At 49.2% G+C, this 13580-nt stretch overlaps 2 protein-coding genes and 1 pseudogene across 2 annotated transcripts; 2 read left to right on the top strand and 1 right to left on the bottom strand.

Moving 5' to 3' along the window:
• Nucleotides 1-1438: 1438 nt before the first annotated feature.
• Nucleotides 1439-5564, bottom strand: LOC123442305 (annotated as a pseudogene).
• Nucleotides 5565-6332: 768 nt separating this feature from the next.
• LOC123441197 (cytochrome P450 72A15-like) lies at nucleotides 6333-8489 on the top strand. Its single transcript, XM_045117699.1, has 4 exons — nucleotides 6333-6919; nucleotides 7009-7253; nucleotides 7412-7793; nucleotides 7896-8489. Exons 1-4 carry the CDS (start codon nucleotides 6398-6400, stop codon nucleotides 8325-8327), a joined length of 1581 nt encoding a protein of 526 aa, XP_044973634.1. The 5' UTR covers nucleotides 6333-6397; the 3' UTR covers nucleotides 8328-8489.
• A 1562-nt stretch (nucleotides 8490-10051) lies between these two features.
• LOC123441196 lies at nucleotides 10052-10723 on the top strand. The gene is made up of 2 exons (XM_045117697.1): nucleotides 10052-10249; nucleotides 10367-10723. Exons 1-2 carry the CDS (start codon nucleotides 10106-10108, stop codon nucleotides 10442-10444), a joined length of 222 nt encoding a protein of 73 aa, XP_044973632.1. The 5' UTR covers nucleotides 10052-10105; the 3' UTR covers nucleotides 10445-10723.
• The last annotated feature ends 2857 nt before the right edge of the window (nucleotides 10724-13580 follow it).

Here is a 13580-nt window from a genome sequence, read left to right as displayed (position 1 = left end):
TCTAGCTGAGGAACCCTATCTCTTACCTCTCTAAGCTCCATTGTTGCGTCCCAAGCTCAAAAGTGCCCGATCTCTCTCCCTAGCCAATCAAACTTGTTGATTCTTTAGGGATTGGTTGAGAAGGCCTAGATCCACACTTCCACCAAGAGAAAAGTTGATTCCCCCACCAATCCCTTGCGGATCTTGTTACTCTTGGGTGTTTGAGCATCCTAGACGGTTGAGGTCACCTCGAAGCCATATTCCATTGTGGTGAAGCTTCGTGGTTTAGTTGGGAGCCTCCAAGCTTTGTGTGGAGTTGCCCCAACCTTGTTTGTAAAGGTTCGGTCGCCGCCTTCAAGGGCACCTATAGTGGAATCACGGTACCTTGCATCGTGCGAGGGTGTGAGGAGAATACGGTGGCTCTAGTGGCATTTTGGGGAGCATTGTGCCTCCACACCGCTCCAACGGAGATGTACTTCCTGTCAAAGGGAAGGAACTTCGGTAACACATCCTCGTCTCCATCGGTTCCACTTGTGGTTATCTCTATCCTTTACTTTGTATTTACTTATGCTTGTGATTATATCTTACTTGTCTTAATAGCTCTCGTTGTTAGCTTCTATAGGGTTCACCTCATTGTCATATTATTTGTGAACCCGTATAGTGTTTACCTTAACTTGATAAGATTAATTAAAAAATGGTCGTTGTCTATTCACCCCCCTCTAGCCAACCATATCGATCCTTTCAATAGGAAGCATCAGGAGGATATTATGATAGTTTAAAACAACATAAGTTAAATGAGATACACAGGTTTACCTATGTCCTATAGCAAAACTTGGCTTCTGAAAATTTTCTCCCAAGAAAACACCGGAAAGGAAGTCACTGCTAGAGTATGGAATTTGCTTCTTAGAAGCTTCAGATGTGTGTTAGATGCTCATGCAAAGAAGAGATCAATAAGAACCTGAGGACAAGAAGAGCCGTCAAATGAATTATACAAGTATCTCACTGGAATAGTTTCTTTTCCTTCCGGACGCAAAAAACAACTCACTCTTGAATGTCATACACGAAATGAAACTAAGCCATTAAGATGTCCTATAAGAGAATAAATGACGTAAAAGGCGTCCCTCACAGGTCAAACACATACAAAATTCAGAGATTTTCTTCTTCCTCTGAGACAGCAGAAAGAAAGAAATACACCATGTATTCTTCATGGAATAAAAAATGTGCGAAAGTGAATAAGCCCGTTTCAGTTAGTGGGCATATGAAGAATATCATTCGGTAAGAAATCTGTGTTTACAAAATCAACTATTAAAGAAACTCATTATTAAAAAATAGCATTCTCTTGATAACTCCCGAACTTCAAAAGTTTATGAGGCAATTGAGATCATTCATACACAATCCAATGAACTGATGGTTAAGGAAAGCACAAAAATGGAAGGCGCAAGAAATGAATCAAATATTTTCATGAGTAAAAACCTTGGATAGATTGCATCAAGGACGACCAGTAGTAACCCTGGAATGTGACCAGATTGGGGTGGTTGAGGTTACCAAGCTGCCCCATCTCATGCTCAAACTCATCCTGGTTTGTCACACTTCCGAGTGTCTCCAGTTTCTTCACGGCAATGGACAACCCATTCTCAAAGGTGGCCTTGTACACCATGCCAACTGACCCCCCACCAACAAGGCAGTCTTTGTCAACCAATGCCTTAGTTCCTTCCTCCCAATCTTCATACCTTGAAGGCAAGCTCTTGGTGAAGAGCACCAACTTTCCAATGATGGCATTCTGACCTGGAGACCCGACCGATATGCTCTCGGAGACCAGCACCTCTTCGTCCTCCTTCCCTTCCTGCTCCTCCTTACTCCTCCTTGTATAGGCCTTAATGTTCATAACGCAAACAATGCAGACCCCCATAAGTATAAGCGATGCAGCGACAATGACGATTATGATAGCGACAGACAATCGTCTTGCTCGCTGTCCACCGCACAGACTCAATGGCAATCCACATAGTAATGGGTTTCCCATGAAGGCTGTGCGGCCGAAATTCTGCAAGACCGGAGCAGAAGGTATTGTGCCGCAGAGACCGTTGAAGGACACATTGAAATGTGTCAGCTTAGAGAGGTTCCCAAGTTCTGAGGGGATTGGTCCAGTTAGTCCATTCTCCGAGAGGTCTAGCAGATCAAGGTTGGTGAGTTGAGAAAGCGACACCGGAATGCCCCCGCCAAGTTGGTTCTTGTGAAGATCAAGCATCCTGAGGTAAGTCAGGTTGTTGAGCGTGTCTGGTATCACTCCTTGCAATTTGTTGCCAGACAAATTCCTGCAATTTTTTAGTTCAGTTAGCCATACATCAAAGCATTTGACGAATTGGATGAAATTGAGCACTGAACAAAATTGATTACTGAACGAACACTCACAGCTCAAGCAGGAACTGGCATTTGTTGAGGGACACCGGAATGTCTCCGGTGAGCATAAGGCCGACAAGGTCGAGTGTGACGAGCATCTCAATTCCTCCAAGCTCGGCAGGAATTGAACCGGTCCTGAGCACGGAGAGCGACCGCAGTGTCTTGATCACCGGCGGTATGTCTCCGGCAAGAGAATTGGCCCCCAAATCCAACACCCTCAGGTTGCGGCAATTCACCACGCTCTCCGAAACTGGTCCGTCGAGCCGGTTGCCAGACGCGTCGAAGTACAAAAACTTGCTGCCGCAGGTCGCAATGTTGGGGATTTCGCCGTCGAAGGCGTTGGAGGAGACGTTGAAGTAGGTGATGTTGGCGAGGCCCAGGAGTCCGAACGGCGCGGCAACGGAGAAGCGGTTGCTCCCGACGTCGAACAAGTCGATGCTGCGGCAGGCATCGAGCTTGCCGGCGATGCCGCCGGAGGGTTCGTTGCTCCGGACGGCGCGCAGAGGCTGTCTGGGAGCTCGCCGGAGAGGCGGTTGTAGGAGAGGTCGAAGCCGGCGAGGCGGGAGCAGTTGGCAATGCCGGGCGGGACGGCGCCCCGGAGTGCGTTGTGCGCGAGTGAGACGCAGCGGAGGCGGGTGCATGGGTCGAAGAGCCCCGGCGGGATCTCGCCGTCGAAGGCGTTGTAGGAGAGGTTGAGCAGGCGGAGGCAGGGGAAGGAGCCGAGGAAGCCCGGGATCTCGCCCGACAGCGCGTTGCGGCTGAGGTTGAGCTTGCGCAGCGTGGGCGAAAGGGCCGCGTACCCCGCAGGGATCCCTTCGGAGAGCGCGTTCCCGAAGAGCGAGACAGACTCGAGGGCCAGGAACCGCGCCAGCGATGGGGCGAGGGTGCCCGCCAGGCCGGCGCCGTGGAGGCGCAGCCGCTGCACGGCGCCCGTGGCCGGGTCGCAGGACATCCCCGCGTAGTCCGTGCACGGGTCGGCCGAGGGCGCCCAGGACGCGAGCGCGCCGTCCGGGTCCGCGGTGATGGCAGACTTGAAGTCCAGCAGGATCCGCCGCTCCGCCGCCGTCGCCGCCTCCCCCAGCGCGACCCAATGCAGTACCAGCAGCAGGACGACCAACGGCGCCAGGGATCGGCCGGCGGGGGTCATGGCGAGAGCAGCCGCGGCGGCACGGCACGCATTACCTCCGTCTCCGTGCGAGGATCGGTTCCGATGGGCAGTGGCAGTGATGAGCTCTAAGTTCTGGCCCTGACGGCCACCTGCCCGCTGGCCGCCGTGTTCCCACGCCTCGTCGGCGTCAGCCTCGGCGGCGGGCACCTTGGGCGTGGGCAGTTCATCCGCCTGTGGTGGCTGCGCCGGAGATCTTTCTTGCGAGATCGAGAGGGTGGACGGATCGGGGGCGAGAGGTGGGGGAGACTCGGAGAGGGACGCGGGACGAGTGGGCCATGTGTTTTCTTAATCGTGTGAGGGAAGGCTGCGATGGAAGTTGCGGAGGGAATTTTAGTGAACCTGATGTTTTTTGTATTTAATCGTCTGGTTAATCGTTTGGTTTATGGAGGGATGAAAAAAATCGATGGAACTGCTAGCGAGGTCGAACCATCTGTCGTGGTTGAACCATCACGACGTTCGATTCTGCTTTAATAGTAGAGATTCAAGTTCGAATCCAAATTCTAAGCCTATTGGTCCCTTGCCATTTGAGGGGATGCCAGGTGGTTAATTAATTCTAACACTTATGTTTGTTGGTAATGTAGGAGAGTGTAGGTGTTACTGGATATAAGATTTTCATTTATTAAGACGAGACATATTTCTTTTTGGAAGAAAGACACACAAAGGGCATCGAGAGAGGGAAGAAGATACTAGAGGTCTAGAGCTGGGCATTTATATTTTTACCGAAATCAAGAGCTATAAACTAAAAATATCAATGAGATGGCCCAATAGTAAGACGCCCATCTTATGTTATCCCGTAGCCCGAATACTCAGCCTCCATATTGCCCTTTATACATTTATATAAACTACGAAAGGAAGTGATTTCGATGAATATATGCATGCTCAGGTTTACGCCTTTTCTTTTGAGAGAGAGAGAGAGAGAGAGGGGGGGGGGGGGGGAAGCTGAGCATGTATATATTGCGAGCTCTTATTCAGCGCGGTGTGTGCAAGTGATCGGCTGTGTTCTGCTCCTGTACGCCCTCCTGGGCCGGCCCATGTGGGACACGAGGTTCCCCTTTTTTGAGATTTCAAAAAATAATTAACTTTCAAAAAACATTCACAGATACAAAACAGATATTTCCCAAATTAAAAAAGGTTTGGGATTTCGAAATAATTAACAAATTATGAATTTATTCATCATTTTTTTATGTTGATGAGATTTTTTATGAGCATTCTTTAATAAAGATGAACATTTTGATGAACAAAAAATGTTTTGTAGAACATGTTTTTTGCAGAAATGGATGTAAAAATTTCGAATTTTATAATAAATTTTTTTGAAAATAAAGAACATTTTTTAATTCGCTGAACAAATTTTGAAGTTTGATGTATATTTTTTAAAATCCTGATGAGGAAATATTGAGTTTGATGAGCAATTTTTTAATTGATGAATATTTCTTTTACATTGATTGGTGAATGTTTCTTATTGGGTGGTGAATGTTATACAATATAATGCAGTGTGTCTCTGAGTGACCTGACCTGTGATCTCATATACGTTGTCTTCTTTCTTTGCCTTTTTTTTTTTTGGTAACCCACCCACTGACAGCACTTTGGATTTGACAGCACTGTAACTACATCATTGTTAGTCAGTGACTGTTGCTGGTAGTAAGTAAGTTTACATACATCATCGAAGGCCCATTATGGCCACCAGTACCATGAGAGATGGACAATATAACATCACTTTGTCATAAGCTCAAACTGCATCCTGAATCAAGACCAGTTTACTGATACCTCATATATGTGGCTGACACTATGTTATTAATAATCAAGTATTCTGAAGCCGCCATATTTGAGGGGTAGTAGACACATCACCTATAACAATAGTGTCATGGAATACAGGATCCTCGACGACATGACGATGAACAGGACTGTCCACACAAGGCGACATACCTTCAGAATCGCGTGCCGCCGTCTTCAGGTAAACCAATCGGTGTAGCATGCCGGATCGCGTCCCCGTCCAGGAAACACACATGTTCCATTGTTCCATCCCCTTTTAACGGTTAATTAGATGCAGGAGAGTACTGTGAACATACTTTCAAGGCGGATGGTAGCTAAGCCAACATGTAAAGAGTAAACAAATTCTTCAGGCCAGGTTTCTGCAATACAAAACAGGTCAAGTGGCCAACAAAGCACTTGGTGAAAAGGAAGGCAGACGCATGAAGCAAACCACTCAAGGAATTTTTCAGGACACCTGCATCGAAAATGAAGAGCGCCGGGGACAACACGATGGCGGCTTCATCCTCTCCACCCCCAACGCTCTGCTCCAATTTTTAGAAAAAGGAGGCGTCGCCCTGGCCTCTGCATCGAGCGATGCATGCAGCCTTTTATTTAAACAAAGTGAAACCAGTCTGAACAAAGTACATCAAGTTTTTAAAAAGAAACAAAAGATACAAGGCGCCATTCGCGCCACAACCGGCTATGATAATAGGTCTAAATGACTAGCCACCTATCCTATATGTCCGAGTCTTGATGAACAACACGTGCTCGCAGCGCATAGGCAATATTTTTCGTTCCGTTGCCTGTTCAAACCCTCCATCTCTTTTCATAATATGGTTATTATTGAAAAAGATTAGAGTTTCTTGCCTGCCAAGTTCCTTAGGAACGAGGCATTGACTGTGGCGTCCCGTTGACTAAGATGTGCACATGACATACCATCAATTGCAGCGCAAGAAACTTAAACAAATGAGCACACAAGACTTATCTGTCCTAGCGACACTTGTATATATATTCAGAGTTCTGAATACCGATCCAATCCAATCACACTTGACTGGTTTCCAGCCTTTCTTCTTGCACCCAATTATCTGACCTTGGAGGGAAGCAATGAATCCTGAATCGGCATTGAGTGAACTGCCATGGAGTTACCTCGCCTTCGGCCTCTTGGGCCTGGTGCTTCTGTGGCCAGCCACCCGACTACTAGACCAGCTGTGGTGGCGGCCGAGGCGGCTGGAGCGTGCTCTTCGTGCCAAGGGCCTTCGTGGGACTTCGTACCGGTTCCTCACGGGCGACATGAGCGACTACGGCAGGCAAAACAAGGAGGCATGGTCCAAGCCCCTGCCGCTGCGCTGTCACGACATCGGCGCGCATGTCATGCCTTTCATCTACAACAACGTCCAGGAGCACGGCAAGCAGTTCATCTCCTGGTTCGGTCCGGTTCCGAAGGTGAGCATCACCGATCCTAGCCTGGTCAGGGAGGTGATGTCCAACAAGTTCGGGCACATCCAGAAGATCAAGTTCCCGGCGCTATCCAAGCTCCTCGCCGTCGGCGTGGCCACCCACGAGGGCGAGAAATGGGTCAAGCACAGAAGGATACTCAACCCTGCGTTCCACGTCGAGAAGCTCAAGGTACATATCGATCTATGGCTGCAGCTACCTCTTTTTGATAAGTTTGTGACAAGTCCGTTGTGTGACTGATTCGCTCGCTCAATTTACAGATCATGTTGCCCGCCTTCTCTTCGTGCTGTGAAGAGCTTGTTAACAAATGGACACAGTCCCTTGGTCCCGACGGATCGTGGGAGGTGGATGTTTCCTTGGAGCTCCAGAGCCTCACCGGAGATGTCATCTCACGCACCGCATTCGGCAGCAGCTATCTGGAAGGAAGGAGGATTTTTCAGCTGCAGTCTGAGCAGGTCGGGCGTTTCATGGCAGCCATTCACAAGATCATGATTCCTGGTTACATGTGAGTTACCCTTTCCTTCTTCTAGAAATCCATGTGTTTACAAAAAGAATTCTATCTTACTGGTGACTGTGAGTGCTGCTTCCACCTTACCACTACCGTCTGGGTGCTTTTGATTATTATTAATAGCTGGTAAAACTGACAAAATAAGTGCATTTTAGGTCCTTCCCTACTGAAAATAATCGAAGGATGCGTCAAATTAACAACGAGATAGAGTCCATTCTACGAGGTCTGATCGGGAAAAGGATGCAAGCTATGCAAGGAGGAAGCACAAACGATGACTTACTCGGCTTATTGCTCGAGTCAAACAAGACAGACGTAAATGAAAATGGCCAATCCACTCCTGGAATGTCCGTGGAAGAGGTGATAGAGGAGTGCAAGCTGTTCTACTTTGCAGGAATGGAGACAACATCAATATTGCTCACATGGACGATGGTCGTACTTAGCATGCATCCGGAGTGGCAGGACCGTGCAAGGGAGGAGGTTCTTGGCCTATTTGGAGAACATAAGCTTGACTACGAGGGTCTTAATCGACTTAAAACCGTGAGTACTTAATGAAATTACTTGAGTTGTTGCAAATATATATATATATATATATATAGGATCAAAGGCATGACATCTTATTAATATATGTTGTGTATGTAGGTGACAATGATTCTTTATGAAGTTCTCCGGTTGTACCCACCGGCTAGTGCGTTCACCCGGCAGACATATAAGGAGATTGAGATCGGAGGCGTCACGTACCCACCCGGAGTGATTTTCGAGATGTCCGTGTTGCACATCCACCACGACAAGGACATCTGGGGAGACGACGTGCACCAATTCAGGCCCGATAGGTTCGCAAATGGGATCTCCAAGGCATCCAAGGAACCGGGAGCATTTTTCCCGTTCGGATGGGGGCCACGATTATGTATCGGTCAGAATTTTGCATTGCTCGAGGCCAAGATGGCATTGTGCATGATTCTTCGGCGATTTGAGTTTGAGCTCGCGGCGTCGTATACCCATGCCCCACATACCGTAATGATGTTGCGTCCCATGCATGGTGCTCAAATTAAGCTGCGGGCAATCTCTTCGTAGTAGCAGCGCCATGTACACACTCTTCACTACTATGTATACTATACACACTCTTATCTTGGCCATGTAATAAGAGAAGGTTTTCGTTGCCTTGTGTATTTGGTAATAAAGGTCCAACATTATTCAGGGCCATGATAATTCAATCCCTTTCTACTCTTTGATAATAAAGGTCCAACATTATTCAGGGCCATGATAAGAATCTATTGTGCAGCGGTCACATGGTGTAAGAATTGTACGCTCTTCAAGTGAATTTTTATCATTTCCCGAGGAATTTGGCCAACCATTGTCTGCGAGAACAACTACCCATTGAATGAGTGAAGCGATTAAAAAAATACATGTGCAGATACATATCAGCCTACGGAATCACAACAGAGCAGGAAGATCCCGACTGTCATTAAAGAAATAGATACAGAGTTTCATTTTGAGCACTCATGGACCAAACAAAAGTACCTGAAACTAAAAGTGCTAATACATATGGGTTTAACAATGCAGGAAGTGTTAGATTTGGCTTATACGGTGTATTATGAATCTAGAATTATAATTTGGTCAAAGTTCCCAGTTTGTAACTGAAATTCGGTATAAGCTAAACAGATCTTTGCGGGCATTGAATCGGTGTTTCCTCCCAAGCAAAAGAAAAATGGTCTATAGTGGCCGACCAAATCTTTGCAGCAAGATGTGTACGCCCAAGACAAAAATGGTCTACTGCGTTCTATTTATTCTAAGCAAGGAGCTTAAAATCACACAGAAAATTGTAAGTGAATTAATTCGCTAGTTTGAGTGTAGGACATATAATGCATTTGCACCAGTCGCATCAAAAATAAAAAGAAGCAATGAACGCACTAACCTGGCTGGTCGTCCTCTTCTCCTGAAGTTTCTACACAGACAGTTACAGGACTCCATCCACCGCGGCGCCATTGGACCTTGGAAAAAAGAAAACTCCCAAAATATAGGGTGAACGCTGATATCGAAAACACAATCTGCATATAACCCTGCACCAACCGTAAATTTCCGGGATCTTAGGCATGAAGCAATTGAAGTATGGAACTACCCAATCCAGATGATAGCTGATGGTAGTCTTGGCCATTTGGGCTCAGTGACGGAGTTGAGAGGAAGTAACAAAGTGTACATTGAGCCATTGAACAATGAGAGTATGGCTTCCAAGAATGTATTTTTCTTAATCTGAATATCTGTGAACAAAGTTAGAACACGAACTCTAATTTAAATACATGTCTGAGATAGTCCCTCCGTCCGAAAATACTTGTCCTAAAAATAGATATAATGGATGTATCTATAACTAAAATAAGTCTAGATACATTCATCTCTAGGACAAGTATTTCCGAACGGAGGGAGTATTCAGTTGCAGCCCAATAAAGCGCCAGCCAAGCATACCTGAACCAAGTGCAAATTAATAATCTCGGTGTGGTGTAAAGGAGGAACCGAGGTTCCCATGCAATGCAAAGGTCAAAAAAAAAAATTAGAGGAATATAAGCTGTGGCCGCAATCCTGAATGTGTGGCATAATCAGCTATCGTTGTAATTGTAAAGTGTCAAGATTAGTCTGATGGAGTATTCCGGTCAGGGAGGAGAGGAGGGCCACCGCCGTGAAGTATTCCGGTCGCCGCCGGCACCGGGGGAGGAAGGAATCAACGAGGACGGCCCATTAGGTTAGTCTGAGGCCCACGCAAGTCCACCAAATAATACCCGAGATCCTGACTGACTCACTCACTATTCATTCTGTCACAAAGACTCTGTCGCGCGCGCGGCCCAGCAGGAAGGAAGAGGATGAACGGCGGCGGCGGCAAGAAGAAGTTCGGCGGCGGACGGTTGCCGACGGGGACCCCCTCGCTGGCGTGGTCGTCGGTGGTGGTCGTCGCCTCCCTCCTCGCCGGGGCATCCATCGTCCACAACATCTACAAGCCCGACATGGTCCGTTCCCTTTTTACCACATGCAATGCAAGCAAGCTGTTCGACCAAATGCCTCCCTGCTTCTACTTGCGTCCTCACCTCCCACCTATTCTTCTCCTCTTGTTTCCGACCCCGCAGACCCTCCCGCCGGTGGAGGCCGCCGACGGCAACGGAGGAGCCGGAGCCACAGCCGGCGTCGATCGCAAGGACAGCTGAGCTAAACCTGACGGGGGGCTCCGCTCGAGGCTCAAGAGGATGGACAATCCAGTGTCATTACTCCTTTCTTTTGTTTCTCGAGACAGCAGTTCAGTCAGGCTTGGTGCCCATTCTAGCTCGCCTTAATTCAAACTTCTTCGTTTGGTTGTGCCTTCAAACCTGGACAAACACAGCAGATGGACCTGTATCTTCTCACTGCTGCTCTCCCTAAACTGTACTTTGTGTGGTGATTGCTGAGTTCGATGGTGCTTGTCAATTTGATTATTATATTGCTCGATCGATCGATAGATTAATTTGATTCCGGCGAGCGCGCTTGCTCTTGGTTACTGTTTTCAAAAAGGAACTAATAAGCTGGTTACAAGTAATAACTACGACAATTCTCCTTCGGTTGCTGCGGGTGTTAGAATGTATATTCTCTCTGTATCATTGCATGTACATAGTATAGCTGATCCACTTTAGTAGGATCCATCTCACCCACTCGCCCTGGCCTGCGTGCCTATTCTCTTAGGCCTTAGTTACTTCTCTTAGGTGATATAAGCTGTACATTATAACAAACTCTTTCAAGGAACAAAGATAGTTTCCAACTTGGTATCAGTTAGCCCAGGTTCCCAATGGCCGGCTCCTCCTCATCCTGCGCCGACTCCCTGCACACCTCCTCCTCGCCGTCCTCCCTCTCGGCCGGCGCACTCGGTGCAGGTGCCGGATCTCCCCCGGCCTCCTCCGCGGCAACCTCTCCGCTCTCGTTCGGCACCACCTCCGCCACTGCCGGCTCCCAGTTTGCTCCCCTCTCCTTCACCACTGCTCCGGCCGCCCAACCTGCGCCGCCGGTCACCTCCTCTCGCCATCCCATCTTTAGTAATCACATCACCAACCACATCAAGTTCCTCCTTGATCCAGCCGTCCACAACTACCACAAATGGAAATCCTTCTTCCTCATGGTGCTTCTTCGCTACGGCGTCTCCTTTCTCCTTGAGCAGCCCCTTCCACCCAACGCCAACCCCCACCTCCTTGAGCTCGACGCCCATGTGGCTCTCTGGATATATGCCACCCTTGCCGATCCGCTCGTCGATCACGTCGTCGGCGCCACCACCACCTATACCCTCTGGAAGAACATCACTGACTTCTTTCTTGCCAACCGCGCCGCCCGGTTCATGCTCCTCAACCGTCAATACCGCAATCTCCGCCAAGGCGATCTCTCCGTCACAGAGTATGCTAGCCGTATGAAACTCCTCACCGACGGACTCGCCGACATTGATCACGCCGTTACTGAGGTTGATCTCACCACACAGTTCCTTCACGGCCTCGACAAACGCCTGGACACGATCCGCGTCGTACTCGGTGACCAGGCGTCCTCCATCCCGTTCGACACCGTCCTCTCTCGGGTCGTCTTGGCTGAGGAATCCATGGAGCAGCGGGCCGCCGATGCGAGTGCCTCTGTGTTTGCTCTCTCTGGCGGTGGCTCCTCCAACGGCGGCGGCTCCTCTGGTGGTCCTCCCAGTCGCCCTCCACACGAGCGCGGCGACCGTCCCGGCTCCGATCGCGCTCCTCATCCTCAACAGCCTTCGCCTGGTCGTGGCCGTGGCGATCGCATCGACGGTGGAGATCGCGGGCGCGGCCGTGGGCTCGGGCGTGGCCGTGGTCGTCACGACTCCGGAAGCCGCGGCAACAACAACACCCAACCGCAGTTCTCCCCGTTCACCGGTTACTTTGCGCCCTACGACATGGCGCTTCCCTCCCCGCGCCCTGGCTGGGTTCCGCCAAACGCTGCGGGTGTCTTGGGTCCTCGTCCCAACTCCCACGCCCAAGCCTACCCTATGTTCACCCCGCACGCTCCGGCTCCGTCGTCCTTCTTCCCACCACAGCCCGCCTCATGGGAACACGTCGCCATGCTCAACGCGGCGTACAGCAATGGCGGCTTCCCCCAACAGCCGTCAGCCGAATGGTACCTCGACAGTGGCGCTTCTTCCCATGTCACCGGCACTCAAGGTAACCTCACCTCGTCTAGTTCTTCGTTCAAGCATTTACCTTCTAGCATCCTTGTCGGCAATGGCTCTCACCTTCCCGTCACCACTACCGGCACCACTCATCTCTCCCCCCACAATTTCCGCCTCACTGATGTTTTAGTTTCTCCCAATGTCATCACCAGCCTCATTTCCGTTCGCAAATTTACTAAAGACAACTCCTGCTCTATTGAATTTTACCCGTGTGGTTTTCTTGTGAAGGATCTTCACAGTCGGAGGGTTCTCATGATCTCCGTTAGCTACGGCGATCTCTACCCATTCACCGGCTCTTCCCCAACTCCGCCGTCCGCGCTCCTCACCACCTCATCTTCAGATTTGTGGCATCGTCGGCTTGGCCACCCCGGCGCCAACACACTAGCTTCCATTTCACATGATTTTCTTAGTGATTGTAATAAGGCCGCACACTCCCCTTGTAGCGCGTGTCAACTCGGTTGCCAACCTCGCCTCCCCTTTTCCTCCTCCTCTACTACGACATTTGCTCCCTTCGATTTAATTCACTGTGATCTCTGGACTAGCCCCGTTGTTAGCTTTTCTGGTTTTCAATATTACCTGGTTATATTGGATGATTTCACCCATTATTCATGGAGCTTTCCTATGCGCAACAAGTCCAATACATCCACTATATTGCAACGGTTTTTTTTACCTTCGTTTATACACAATACAACATGGTCATTAAATCTATGCAATGTGACAACGGCGGCGAATTCATCAACCACTCCTTACGCACTTTCTTTTCGGCCAACGGCATTGCTTACCGTTTCTCTTGCACACATACATCACCACAAAATGGCAAGGCCGAATGCCTCATTAGAACCACCAACCACATCGTCCGCACGCTTCTTCTTCAAGCTAGTCTTCCCCCTCCTTTTTGGGTTGAGGCCTTACATACCGCCACTTACCTCCTTAATCGCCGCCCTTCACGTGCCACGATGCCTCTCACTCCCTACTACCTCATTCATGGCGTTATAGTCTCCCGTCATGTTGTTTTCGACGAAGCAGTTTTTCCCTACACCCAACACACAGCCGGCCACACCAGCTCCACGTCCACAGCCAATCCCCATGCAAACATTCCCCCTGCCACCCATTTCTCGGATCCCACTACCGACCCTGATCCA

This window comes from Hordeum vulgare, chromosome 3H (assembly GCF_904849725.1).
Source record: "Hordeum vulgare subsp. vulgare chromosome 3H, MorexV3_pseudomolecules_assembly, whole genome shotgun sequence".
Lineage (NCBI taxonomy): Eukaryota > Viridiplantae > Streptophyta > Magnoliopsida > Poales > Poaceae > Hordeum > Hordeum vulgare.
This window is presented reverse-complemented; position numbering and strand designations above follow the sequence as displayed.